Genomic DNA, 14,201 nt, shown 5'->3' on the forward strand with positions numbered 1-14,201 from the left:
TCACAAGACTTCCAATCCATAGAATGTATGAGACTCAGAAATCCTGGGCTTTCCTTTTTCAAATGTGTGACTGGGTGTACAGGGTCTGCATCGCAGTTCAGACAGGAAGGGGATATTCTGGAGAACAGGCAGTACGGAAGGAAAGAGAAACCTAGAGTAAGCCTTGGCCTCTGTTAGCCATTCTCTCCAGTGGTTAAAGAATGTTTCTTCAAATACTTCAAAAACCTGTACTCCGTTAATTTGAAAAAAAAAATCTAAAAGAAATGGACAAATTTCTAGATTCAACCAAATCACCAAAATTAAACCAAGAAAAGATCAGTGACTTAAACAGACTCATAACAAAGAGATTGAGACAGTTGTAAAAAGCCTTCTGACTTTAAAAAAAAAAAGTGAGAAAGGAAAGGAGGGAGGGAAGGAAGAGAAAATGCAGTAACCAGGAAAGTAAAGAGGGACGTGGCAGGGGAGGGGAGGAGAAACAGAGGGCAATAGCAGGATAAAAGTAATTTGGAGTGTCGGACATGGAAAAAAATGGGAGAGGTTTAAATCGGGGAAGGGGGAAGAGATAAAGAAGGATGGAGGGCAAAACAGTAACATCAGAAAATAATATAAACAATCATATTATTATCTGTCTGCCTAAAATTACGTGTGTGTGTGTGTGTGTGTGTGTGTGTGTGTGTGTGTGTGTGTGTGTGTACATATATATATAGGGCTTAATGAAATTTTCTCATCCTGGCTGACAATGCTCCCCACAAGAGCCATAGACTTTCTAATAAAACCCTACTGCCAGGCATGAGAAGCTCCCTTTTGAGTTGTTGATTTGGGTTTTCCAAGAGACTCCCAAAACATTGCAGGCCACTGGAATTGCCTTGGCTGCTTCCCCAAGGTGGAAAGTAAGTTACCTATTACTGAAGACACCACGCACTTTTGACACAAGATCCAGAGGCCCCTGAGCACTGACTGAAAGCCTCCTCCCTGAGGACAAGCTCTCATGGTACCAGAAGGTGCTGTGCAAGTGTCCAAAAGAGGAAAACTACCAACAGTCCTATTTAGCTATGATGTCTATGAACCACAACAATGACCAGCATGGCACAATAACCTAGAGGTGAAAAGTAGCATACATATCTTGGTGGTAACCAACAACTCTCTAATTGAACTTAAGACCTACTCCAAAAGAGGGAATTCTGGAAACCTAGCCAACTACCTAGGGCCAGTGAAGTCATGGATCCTGGTGGAGAACCCACAACCACCACTTAACTAAACTAGCAACTCCAATACCACATTCTAGATCTTTGTCCTTATACCCACAAATAAGTGTAGTTCTCATCCCTCGTCCAGGAAACTTCTCTTTGTAATAGATAGAGACCATTACAGAAAACTACAACTGATCAAAGCTGAGAACACATAATCATGTGTACTGAATCCCAACTAGTCCGCCTACAACACAACTCCTTGTACCTAAGGTTCAGGGAACATGGTGGAAGAGGCTAGAAAAGATTGTAAGAGTCAGAGGAAAAAGATGCCTGCAGTGAGATTATATTTCCCAGAAACATCAGAAAATCAGCAAAATTTCAACAACATACCTGCCTAAACGAGACCTGAAAAGGAGGAGCCAATGGACACGCTATGATGAAAGGGGAAATCTCAAGGTACCCTAACCTTAGACAAAAAACTACTGGCGACTAAGAAAAGCTGATAACAGGAAAATACCCTTCTTCAGGGAAGAGCCTTCCAATTCATTATCTAATGCCAAGTGGTCAGCCCTGAAATCACATAGAAATAAGTAACATTATATTGACTGACAAGATTATGTCTACACATATAGAAATAAATATATATAAAATACCCAGTAAATTCCTTCCCTCACCCAAGAAGCCATGTGCTACATTGGTGGTTCTAGATGCTATAAGCTGTTGTTTGTTCTTTTCAAAATGAAAGTGTTCTTTTTTTTTTACTATCCACATTTTGCTCATCCAGTCTTTATAAAAAGCAAAGGCCTTTCACCACAATACCTAAGCAAAGAAACAAACTAGAAAAGAAGTAAGATTCAGCTGCAAAATCCATTATTCTTCCTTTCCACCATTTTTCCTTTACCCTGAGGTCAGCTATCTCTTTTAAACTATTCCAGAAACGAATGAGATGAAGAAAAGCCATGTTACTAACCATTCTTAGATCAAATTTGTAAAAGCAATAGCACAGTACAACTGAATAAACCATGTCCAAATACTAACATGTTCACTTTTACATTTTCTACTTTAAAAGACAATTCTACTAGTCACTTTACAATAAATTACAACTATGAAAATCTATGAAGTTAACTTTTATTTTTTCAAAGAATGCCTCTAAATAATTCCATATGAAATGGTTTAATTATTATGATTTCTTCTGTCACCTCAAAATTTTGTTTTATCCATTCTTTTTTGCCTTGTGCATAAAAAAAAAAAAGGAAGCCTTTTATGTAACATCTAAAAAGCATTAAGGTCCAATGTACACAAAAACAAAAGTGAGCTTGTAAACTCAAAATTCAAGTTATGCAAGACCTAGGATCCCCCCTCAGGAAGCTGAGGCAGAAGGATTCAGATAGAGGCCAAGGACTTCCTCTAGACTACATAGGTCCAAGCCAGACTGGGCTAACACAGTGAGTACCTGTACAAAAAACAAACAACAATAGCTTCAAACCATAAGTTACATTCTGGAACACATCTTAGAAATAGGCCAAGCCTACTAGTTAAGTCATAAAGAATTAAACAAGTGTGTGTGTGTGTGTGTGTGTGTGTGTGTGTGTGCGCGCGCGTGTGTATGTGTATGTGTAAACTGTATGTGTATGGAGGGGTACAATTGGACAAAAGGAAGCATCTAAAAATTAACTGCACCTGCATTGTAAAATGTGTGCAAACATTGTTGAATGCAATAAAAATAATAAAATCTAAACATCCGCCATGTCCTAGGAGCTAAGAGTCTCCATGGTGAGTCTCCACTAAATACAAAAAGAAAAGAGTCAGACTGTGACAATGCACAAAGCAGAGTTAAAATATGATGTTTTAAAGGCAATTTCAAATAAAACATAAAGAATACACTTGCTACCTTTTATTACTATTGTTGGGATGGTATACCATAGAGTGCATGTGGAGGTCAGAAAGTGACTTGTAGACTCCACTCCCTCTTTCCACCTTCATGTGGGCTCTAGGAATTGAACTCAGGACATGAGATTTGTGCAAGAAGTGCTCTTGTCCACCGACCCATCGAGCAGGCCTGCACCTGCTGTATTGTATTTATTTATTTAATTAATTAATTAATTTATTTATTTATTTATTTATTAATTTATTTATTGGTTTTTCGAGACATGGTTTCTCTGCATAGTTTTGGAGACTGTCCTGGATCTCGCTCTATAGACCAGGCTAGCCTTGAACTCACAGAAAATCCACCTGGCTCTGCTATATTTTAAAAGGCTATTTTTGGACAAAGATTATAGACCACATTTAGTCAATAAGATTCTAATTGCATAGATCAGCATCTCTTGGTTATAAATATTTGGGTCCACATTGTATGTTGAGCTTCCTGTCCTAGATTATAACTACTTAAGAGTTTATTCTGTTTCAGGAGAGGGTATTGGAAGAATAAAGCCAATCATGCTTTGCTAAGGTAAATGGACACATCTAGGGTACATTAAATGCCACTGCTTGTGCATTCACTAACAGTACCAACTGTTAGTACTAAGACTATCAGATGTTGCCTTTTACATAAAGCAAAACACAGCAAGAAGCTCCTCACTCTACTGAATCATGGAATTCCTAAAGGAATAGTGACAAAAACACCATACAATAAGAAGTGGCCCCTCACTCCTTTTGACTCTTCTAGCAAAGTGTCCACTCTTTATCTATTCCAAGGGATGTGTTTATTTTCTTACATTCCAAGAAGGCAAAACTTGAAGCAACAGGTCAAAAGGGCAGTTTAAAGCCACTTTAGCCTAACATTCTACTATATAAACAGACAACTAGGCCGCCTGATGTTAGCACACCCTCATCACCACCACTCAATCAATGATTTAAAGAGGGCTTTCCAAGCTATGGGGTTCTGTCCTTGTCTCAATGTCTCTCTCCAACTGTCTATTCAAATGAAAATCTGCTTCCTTGCTTCTCCAAAATGACTCGTCATAACATAGACTTTACTTGATGAACTTTTTCCTTTGTTAATGTCTCTTGGTTTGCTCACTCCTCTTGAATGCTATTACTTAAGGGAATCTTTTCAATCTTCTATACCCTTTCCTATCAAACATCAGCAACCATTTCAGCCATGAATTATAACGGTTCTCCCAAAACTGTATGTACTTTTTCTTATGCACTAAACTCATTTGCTCATCTATAGTAAAAATATATACCCAAAATATAATAAAAACTTAAATTTTCCTGTCAACAACAATGTGTTTCCTAAAGCTACAGATACTGGTAGATACATAAATTTGTTTTGGCAGTAGACAGGCCTCAAACTCCATGTCTGAGAATGTTCTTGAATTTTTTATCTTCCTGCCTTTACCTCAAAACTGAGTGCTGGGATCACAGGCGTACACCATCACATCCAGTTTATGCCATTCAGTTCTAGATACTGAACTCAAGATTCATGCGTCTATATAGGCATACTATTAACTGAGCTATATCCCCAGTGTTAAGACAAATTATCTCAGAGAACGTTTAGTGATAGACAATTCATCTCACATACAAATGCTCACCAATCTTGTAACTCTAACCCTTTCATTTCAACAACTCTAAAACTTGGGTCTGAATGTGTCATTCCTTGTTTTTAAAAAATGGCCACCAAATAAAATCACTTATTATTCTGGTATTCCAGTTCAATTCCATCTCCATAACTCAAAAAGTCTTTGTCCTGTTTCATCTTTCAAGGACACAAGTTTATTTTGCACTACACATTATTGTACTTTTCAAACGTTATCTGTGCAGCAGACCCCAAGGATTCCACAGAGAAGAAAACAATGTTCCTACCCGCATGTGATTTAGAACCTGGTTGAAGATATGAGGAACAAATAAGTATATAACATGAGGCGATGAAAGTACCATGGAGAGGAAAAGCAGCAGAGAGAAAACATAATCACATTATGAGACACAGATTTTTTCTAGCAAACAGTATGTTCTTCCAACAAGCAAATGAAGCCCAACATTTCTAACGTACAAGACTACCTATATTTTCCCTAATTTATTTATAGTCCAACTTAAATTATAATTTAAAAACACCACACTAAGAATAATACTGGAAATGGACAGTCACTTAGAGATACAGCCTACTTCAGAAATAACCAACTATAATAATTTTACTTTTTAAACATTTTGGGAGAATTTCATATAAGAATACTAACATTTTACTTTCTGAGATTAAAATTGATATGGTCAATTATTTCTCTTAGATTTTAGTGTTTTTGTTGGCTCCCAGATGTACCCCTAAAATAGTATTTCAAGAACTAGCAAGTTTCAAATTAAGTCATGATAAAACTAGAGTCTGAGTCCTTGCTACTTCACATTTATAACATTCAAAGGCTAGCATGGCTTCAAATTTGGGACCTACACATTAAGACCCCCTAGTAATACTAGACGTTGGAGACATGTGCTTTGTGCTGGTGACTTAAACACAGTTGTTCAACTGTCTGAGTCACTTAAGTGGACACTATGTCTCAACTGTTTACAAGGGGCTGAAACAACTGTAGAAAGCGACAGAAGAACAGTGTGGGGGCTGCGGTATTAGTAAGGCTTTGCGCCAGAGAAAAGTGACACAGACGTTAACTGCCCCACTTCACACCCAGAAAATTACAATGATTTGCTTTACCATCTAAATAATAAAATACACCTTGAAAGAATTCAAACTGTCTTCTTGGGATCTTCATCATTATTACATTCCACATAGCTCCAGTCTCAGAGCACACATGAGTGAATGAATGAACACTAATTAATATCTTAGCGTTTATATAAATATGCAAAGAACACTAAAGGTCTGGGTCTTTTTAAAACTATGTCAGAGCTAAATATAAATGTTTTAAATTTCCTAATACTAAAAGCTTCTAAGTTCAGTGGATGGTAAGCCCTCTCTTATTGCTATGATCTTTGCATGCAGAGTCATTTCAAAGTCTTAAAAGATTTAGGAAGCAATGATAAACTTCCTTCTGTCTGAAAGTATAACCTTTCACAATTGCACAGAAGCACACACGTTGTAGGCCACTCCTCTTTATGTTCTCCATGACCACCAATCTTATCCTTCCTCAGTCTGGTTCAAGGAGAAAGACAACTCAGGCTCAGCTGAACTTTTGACTAAAGTCTGAGCCTATAAAAAGTATGTTGGGGGAAAAGGACAGTGAAGAGCAGCCAACCTGCAATGTGTAAAAAGTCTAATGTTGGCTGGGCATGGTGGCACATGCCTTTAATTCCAGCACTTGGGAGGCAGAGGCAGGCAGATCTCTGTGAGTTCAAGGCTAGTCTGGTTTACAAAGTGAGTTCCAGGACAGCCGAGGCTGTTACACAGAGAAACCCTGTCTCAAAAAACAAAAACAAAAGTCTTCTGTTAGAGAAAACAAGAAACTACCACTATACTATAGAGGCCAGAGTTGGTGTTCTATTCAAAACAACAGATGCTAACTTCACTTCATTCTCAGGACTAGATAGAAAAAGAAGATACATACCGCATCTGTAATGTCAATTTCATACACCCTTTGGAAAGTCCTGCGCTCAAAGAAGACAAGTTTGCCGTTGCCACATCCCCTTTGAACAGAGGTACCAGTGACTATGAGTTTATCATCAGGACTGAAACAGCAGTCGGTCCTACACAGAGAAGAGTCGGTAAGTATAAACTCATGACTCTGACAACAGTGTAGCAGTAATGAGTGAACTAAAACCACATAGACATCCCCATAAGAGAGCTAATGCCTACACATTGGCTTATACATCGGGCATTTTCAATAATTTGCTTAATCTTCCCAGTAATGTTATAGGACAGATGTTCTCCTCACTGTACCAATGAGGAGGCTAACACAGAGAAGTTAACTAAGCCTTGCTCAGTATCACACAAGGATGTGATACATCTGGGACTCAAATGCAGGCAGTCTGACTCAATTTCCACGCCATGGCATGCTTTAACGTAAGAAGAGTGTGAGAAACATGCACTACGGAGTATCTACAGACAGACACATCTGACAAAGTCATACTAGCTTTGGCCATTTTCCAAAACCACTTGTACTGCCCTCGTCACCGCTATCACCTCCTAATGGTGTCTGCCACATCAAGTCAAGCTCTACGAGAGAGGGAGGCTGCACTTTGAGAAACAAGCTGGTGCCTTTAACTCCTCCACGGTTTTATCATCAGAGTGGTGGCCACTCAATTGTGAATATTCTACACATTACCCAAAGGAGTTATGTAGTCGGCATGGTTTTAGCAGGTGTAATGGCTCACGACATTCTGGTCTATTCTAAATTGCTGATAGGCTGTTTTTCTTTTTAGCAGATAACACACGGGCAGTGGGCTGTGCTAGAGTGGGTGCTCGACTACCACACAGTCTCTCTCGTTTGCTGCTTCTGCTACCTTCCTTTCCTCCCTGCCGGTCAGTAAAGTTTCACTTCTTCCAAAATAGAAACCGTTTCCTAGGCACCAATTATAGGACTTAGAGGTTAAATCCCACCTCAGCTGCCTCCGAATAATCTTTGAAAGCTTCAGTTGCCAGACTTAGTTGACTGGAGATAACTATGTTTGGTCATTCCGGACAAGAGAGTGTGAATAACAAAATGACCTCTGTGTGTATATGGCAAATATACATACAAAATTACAGGCAAATAGACATAATTTATCTTCAAAATAAACGTGCAAAATTAAAAAAAAAAACCTTCTCAAATCCCTTTCCTAGAAGATTTAAAATACTTGATGCAAATTAACATTAAAGGAATTTCTTTTCTGTTCTCCTATGCTAATCAAATAACAAAATATGTTCCTTGTAGGCCTGGAGGATGGCTCAATGTTTAAAAGCACTGGCTGCTCTTCTAGAGGACCCAGATTCAATTCTCAGTATCCATATGGTGGCCCACAACCTTCTATAACTCCAGTCACAGGGATCTAATGCCCTCTTCTGGTCTTCTCGGTTACCAGGCACACATGTGGTACACAGGCATGCATATAGCAAAACATTCACACACATGAAAAAAAAAATGTTTTAACTTAGAAAAGATAATACGACTTACATTGGGAACAAGGTGGGAAGGTCTGAGGCTGAAAATAATGGCTTATTAAATTGTCGGACGTCCCATAATTTTAATGTATCATCACCTAATTGAAGAATGAAGGGAGGGAAATACAAGTGAATTTTGTACAAAAGAACTCATGCCAGCTTAATGTTTGCTAAACAGTATATAACCATAAAAAGGGGAGGATGGGGAGAAATAAAGAAAGATGGGTCAAGGAGGATGTGGGGGAGACTCAAGTGCACCTAAGCACATTTCCCTTTTTTAATTGTTTAGGGAGTTTGAACAGGCAGTAGTAGTTGCAAGAACAGTATAAAATTATATGATACTAAGTCCTCCTCCTAACAATTCCTTTCCAGGTTGATTAGCATCAGTCGGCAGCCCTTCAGAGCCTGCACCAAAGCTCTACATTAGAGCAGATGGTAGCTCCCTGTGGTATGCTGAGTGCAGCTTGCTTTCTTGGGAAGGCCTTAATTTCAGAGCCATCAGGACTGAAAATAGTTCAGTTCACAACAGATTATTGTTCCCATTAGTATGTGGGTAGAATAGTCCATCAACATTAATGATGTAGGCCATGTTATTCCTTGCCCCCCAGAGTAATTCTACTTGTGGCTATTATTCTTCATTTTGCTGGGAAAGTACAACTTTTCCAAGCTGCTTAAAGAGTAATGAACATTCCTTTAAGAACAGTGTTTTTATATTTCTATAGGCCTACTCACCAACTCCTGACGAGAACAAGAGCCAAGCTCATGTAAGTAATGTCTCTGCTGTCCTTTCTCCTAACTGCCCATAGCCCAAGACTGGCCTCAGCCCTTTGGGTCCAATAAGGAATCGAGACCAGTTGTAAGAGGGACTGGAGAGTTAACAAAACCCACAGGCACTCTCCCTCTAAAACGTGACTGTAAGCTCAACCAGGGACTAATCCACACTTGGTTGAACTTACAGCTTTGTACTCTGAGAGCTTCATAAAACCCCCCTTTTGAATGTCACTGTATCGTCACAAGTGAGTTTACAAAAAGATCATCAGCCATCCCCCATGGCTGTTATCTAGCCCCTTCATGTGAGATGGATGTAGCAAACAAATCAGGAACAAGCAACACGTAACCTTGAGTATATCTAAGCTTAGAATAAAATATTGCAGATAGCAGCTAGATACAGAACCTCTGCTCCCAAACTAAATTGTGTTAGTGTTTAAACTCAGAGAGGGGGAGAGTACTACACACCAATGATCAACAAACAGAGGATTCAAAATGCTGAGCACAGATTGATAAAATAGGAGAGAAGAAATAAAGGAGAATGGCTGGGCATGTTGATATACATCTGGAGGAGCCAGAGGAATCAAGAGTTTGAAGCGAGCCTACTGAGTTCACACCTGAGCTACTGTAAAGACCCTGGCTCAAAGAAACCATAGTCTATGTGGCTCAGTGGTAGAGTGCTTGCCTCACATGTGTACACAGAGAATAAAAGAATGTAGGTGATCATTTACAAAATTCCAAAGGCAGAGGCAAAAGCCATCCATGAAGACCAAATTCCTGTGAAATCTGAAGATAAAATAAAAATCCAAAAGGAAAAAAAAAACATAATTTCTAAATTTTAGTTGAATATGCATATATATAAAGTCTATTGCATGTACATACAAGAGCATGCTAAAGCTTGCCTGTAAAAGCCAAAGGACAACTCTATGGAGTTGTTTTCTCCTTCAACCACGTGAGTTCTAGGAACTGAAAGATCCTTACTTAGGTCACTGGGCTTGGGAGCAAGCACTGTAATTGCTCAGCCATCTTGCAAGTCAAATTAGTAAATTTTGATACAGACAAATGTTGCCAAGTTGAAAACACATTTTAATGAAAAAAATCTGAGTGGCAAAAATACATTACAGCACAACTAACTTTAGTGAGCACTAAGACATTAGTGTGACATTTGTTAGAGCTAAAGATTCTTCTTATTTATAGAAACATATCAAAAAGCTGTTTACCTACCTCCACGAGAGGCAAGGACATTACCATCATAGGAAAACGCCACACAAGAAGTGTCTGTGCCAGGGTCATGAGCCTGTTTATAGTGGAATTTGGGATGAACCTGTAAACAAACACAAGTAAGGTGTTATCCACCTTTATATTCAGATGAGACATAGTCTGTGCAAAGAACAGTTGATTTCATCATTCAGAAAATTATATACATCTTAGGTAAAGTACTAATTCCACCTGATTGTAGTCTTGTTCCTTTAAAAAAAAAAAAAAAACTGAAAGGCTTTAACAAATTTTACTTGCTTTAACAAAGAAAAGATAAGTCCTAGCAGGAGAATTTTTTTAGCAAGGCCTGAGTAATATACAATAACAACCATTTTTGTATTATGCTTCTGAAGCTATGAGGATCATAACCTCACTTTATCTAAGAGATAAAATTAAATATGATATTAAATGAGCATATTATTTACTTAATATAAAATACTTATTTTATTTTTAGTATATTCCAGACACGGTGCACACAGTTGTGGTCCTTGAGCTTGCTAATGTGCCTATTTACTGCATACAATGGTGATGGTATTAGTGATGATGACAGCAGCTCTTACACAATGCTTAACATATCCTAGGCACTATGTCTTTTACTTACTCATCTATTTGAACCTCACATTCCCTAATTACATCTTCAATAACCCTATCTCCAAATAAGGCCATTCTGAGAAGGCAAAGATGAAGGTGATGCTTCTACCCCCAAAGTCAGTGATTGCTAGCAAATATTACCAAGTAGGCAAGGGCAGACTCTCGTAGCCTTCCTGGTAAGAAAACAATGTCTTCCAGAGTCTTAAATGTATCAATTTCTGAACTTCTCAATCAAGGAAGCATTTCATTTTGGTATCAAGGATGAGTGAGTTTTCATGGGGGTAGTTTCTAGAGATGACTCATGTCTGTACCCCCAGTATTTGGGAGGCTGAGGTAAGAGAACCACCATGATCTCAAAGCCTGTCTGGATAGGAGTCTAGGCTAGTACAGTGAGATCATGTTTGAAAAACAAAACCAAAACAAAAATTCAAACAAAGAACAAAAAGCTTGAGGCATGAAATCAAATATTTTAAGTGGAGAAAATCTAAATAAATTAAGAAATGAAAATAGAAAAAAATTATTAGAGTATACTAGTTCTAGAGCCAGGCTAGTTTGTCTAAAATTTAAGGCTTACTAATCTTAAGCATGAATTGGTTAGGATGCTTATTCTGCTTACCAGTTTACTGATCTTTAAAATACACATGCATACCTTTCTACATCATTCACGCCAACTCATAAAGAGACCAAGTTACACTGAACCACACATAAGCTTAAACAGCCTGAAGTGGGTGCTATTTCTCAGGGAAAAAAAAAATGATCAAATGCAATTATGCTGCCTAAGTGTAGATTCTGAGAGTAAGAGGAGGCAAGTACTCGGTTATCCCACAAAATGAGCTTACTAACATGTGACTGATCCCCCAGCCCTAAGACCCTTAGTAAGTAGTAAATCCTTTCTTATTAGGAATCTGTTTTCATACTTGTAAGCAAGCAATTCGATATTCCAATCACATGTTTGAGCTGTCCTAGAACAATCTAGATAGAGAAAGAAGCTAGGCACTCGGTAGTGCTCCAACTGCTACAGATGTCACTGCAAGTGAACTAAGTAGAACAATGTTCTCCCATGTGCAAAGTGACAGGAAGAAACACTGTCTACAGAGATGACACTGTTGGTTGGTTACTGCTTCATTGACACTCTGCAAAGGCAGGGAAAGTGAGAGAGAAAACCACAGGACTACTTCAGCAACTTCCAAAGAGGGCAACTCTTGCAACAGCAGAGCTAACACACTGAGCAGCATTCACATTTATAGAGCTCTAGAGATAACCAGCTGTTCAGGCATGGCAGCTCTTTTGTTCTCTGGTCACGGTTCTAGATTGGAATGAACATAACAGGATATTGGAATGGATGTCTCGTAGAAAGATGGATCATAGGTAATCTGCCCCCAAGCTCCAGGAACCTTCTACTTAAAGACCCATGTTTAGGAAGATCAAGAACTTCTTGTGTCCAGAAAATCTGGCAAATATCACCCCACCCCCAAAAGACAACAAGTATTTCTGATTAGGAGCTGTCCCTACCTGGCTGCTATATCAGTGGGTGGGGTTAAATCTCAGTATTACTAAGCTGGAGCAGTGTTGGGTCTGATAATGGAGAAGAATTATGCACTAAAAGAGAGCAATAATTAGCTAGCAGCTACTGGTAGGAGTCACAGCATATCTTGACTTGGGATTTGGAAGATGCTTAGTCAAAGGAGCTGGGATACAAGACTAGATAAACAGTTCTTTTTGCGAGGCTCGGGTTGGAACCTCCATATTGAACCCAGAGACAATTTCTCTCATCACCTCCGTCAATTTCTATCAACACTGTACCTTGCTCACTTTATTATTTGTTTTGTTGTGTTTTTGAGACAAGGTTTCTCTGTATAGCCCTAGCTGTCCTGGAATTTATTCTGTAGACCAGACTATTTTTATTGGGGGGGGGGGTCTGTGCACATGAATCAGTGCCCACTGAAGTCAGAAGAGGGTATCAGCTTCCTTGGAGCTGGAGTGACAGGCAATTGGGAGTTGCCTAACGTGGGTGCTGAGAACCTAACTTGGATCTTCTGGGAGAGCAGCAAGCTCTCTTAACTGCTGAACCATCCCTCCAGCCCCCACCTTTCTCACTTTAATCAAGGGCCCTTCCATGTCCTCTACTTCACCCGCCCCAAGACACTTCTGGTCTTGATTTTCTTTCTTCTCTCTCTCTCTCTCTCTCTCTCTCTCTCTCTCTCTCTCTCTCTCTTTCATTTCTTTTCTTTCTTTTAAGTGTTGGGAATGGAACCCTTGGCTTAGAGCATGATAAGTAAGCAACAGCTTTGCCACAGTGCTATATTCTCAGGCCTGTGTGTCTTGTTCTGATCCACATACATTGCTCCTTGACACTAACACTCTTCATGATTCTTGCTCATGAGGCTGTCTATACCCTCCACCAAGGTCTGTGCTGCCACATTTTGGAAGGATGCCCCAGTGGGATGGGCAGACAACATGATCCAGGAATCAATGAAGCACAAAGGTGATGAACTTAGATTCACTGAAGTCCAAAGTGTTGCCCTTATGTTCCTAAATTGGGGTTCCCATCCCAATATCAAATACTGATCAACTGAACCTAGAAACTTTGCTTTCTTTCTATGCATAGTTGAACTATAATTCCCTAAGTCTGCTTAAGCACTGGCTTTGGATAGGGCAACCATAGGTCATGATGGAAATTGTCACTGGCCCAAGGTTGTGTACATGCACAGAAGAACATCATTTACCAAAACTATCAAGAAACGTTGTGTGGCAGCTCTTTTCTATAGACCAGGACTAGTCAGAGATAAGTTAATAATGTCCATAGGAATCACAGGGTCTGAATTAATAAAAGCCAGCTTTCAGTATTTAATTACTTGTGGCAAGAAGCCACAATCATAATGGCTGGGAAAAACAGAGCCATACAAGGGGATGCACAGGGAGCTGCAAAGATGGCAAAGAGAACATGTCATTCCTAGGGACCAATAATGAGCAGCAGGCAGTGATACTGCTTAATATTTACAATTAAGAAGAGAAATGAACAGAGGAGTAGGAGGCTAAGAGCAGTTACCCCAATAAAAAGTAATGATCTCTTGCTCTGTTTCCATATTGGAGCCAATTTTCAGATCAGCTGCTTGCAGATCCGTAAGAAATGACATTGCTACTCACTGGGAAAGGTGCATTCTGTATTCATTTTTCTAGTTCTTCCACAAAGGGACTGCTGACTATTCTAGATGGAATCAAATACTGATCAGGGCTATAGTGGGAACGCATTAAAGAATGCTCAGGTGGTTCAAGGACTTCCCACTAGCCTGGCCAAGCTTTCCTAGAGTGGCAATGGAGGTTCAGATTTTCCTACTCTTTATTCCCCGCTCCCTTCTTTCTTGGCTTTTTTCCTA

At 39.2% G+C, this 14,201-nt stretch overlaps 1 protein-coding gene across 3 annotated transcripts in view; it reads right to left on the reverse strand.

The window, feature by feature from the left end:
• The window catches only part of Wdr70 (WD repeat domain 70), a 269,544-nt gene that overhangs the window by 62,691 nt on the left and 192,652 nt on the right, over positions 1-14,201 (reverse strand). For all 3 annotated transcript variants that reach the window (XM_036207244.1, XM_036207243.1, XM_036207245.1), the window contains 3 exons: positions 10,201-10,300; positions 8,222-8,306; positions 6,677-6,815 (listed from right to left, as the gene is read on the reverse strand). In XM_036207244.1, coding sequence (XP_036063137.1) covers positions 6,677-6,815; positions 8,222-8,306; positions 10,201-10,300 — 324 coding nt within the window. The remainder of the gene's footprint in view (positions 1-6,676; positions 6,816-8,221; positions 8,307-10,200; positions 10,301-14,201) is intronic.

This window comes from Onychomys torridus, chromosome 15 (assembly GCF_903995425.1).
Source record: "Onychomys torridus chromosome 15, mOncTor1.1, whole genome shotgun sequence".
Lineage (NCBI taxonomy): Eukaryota > Metazoa > Chordata > Mammalia > Rodentia > Cricetidae > Onychomys > Onychomys torridus.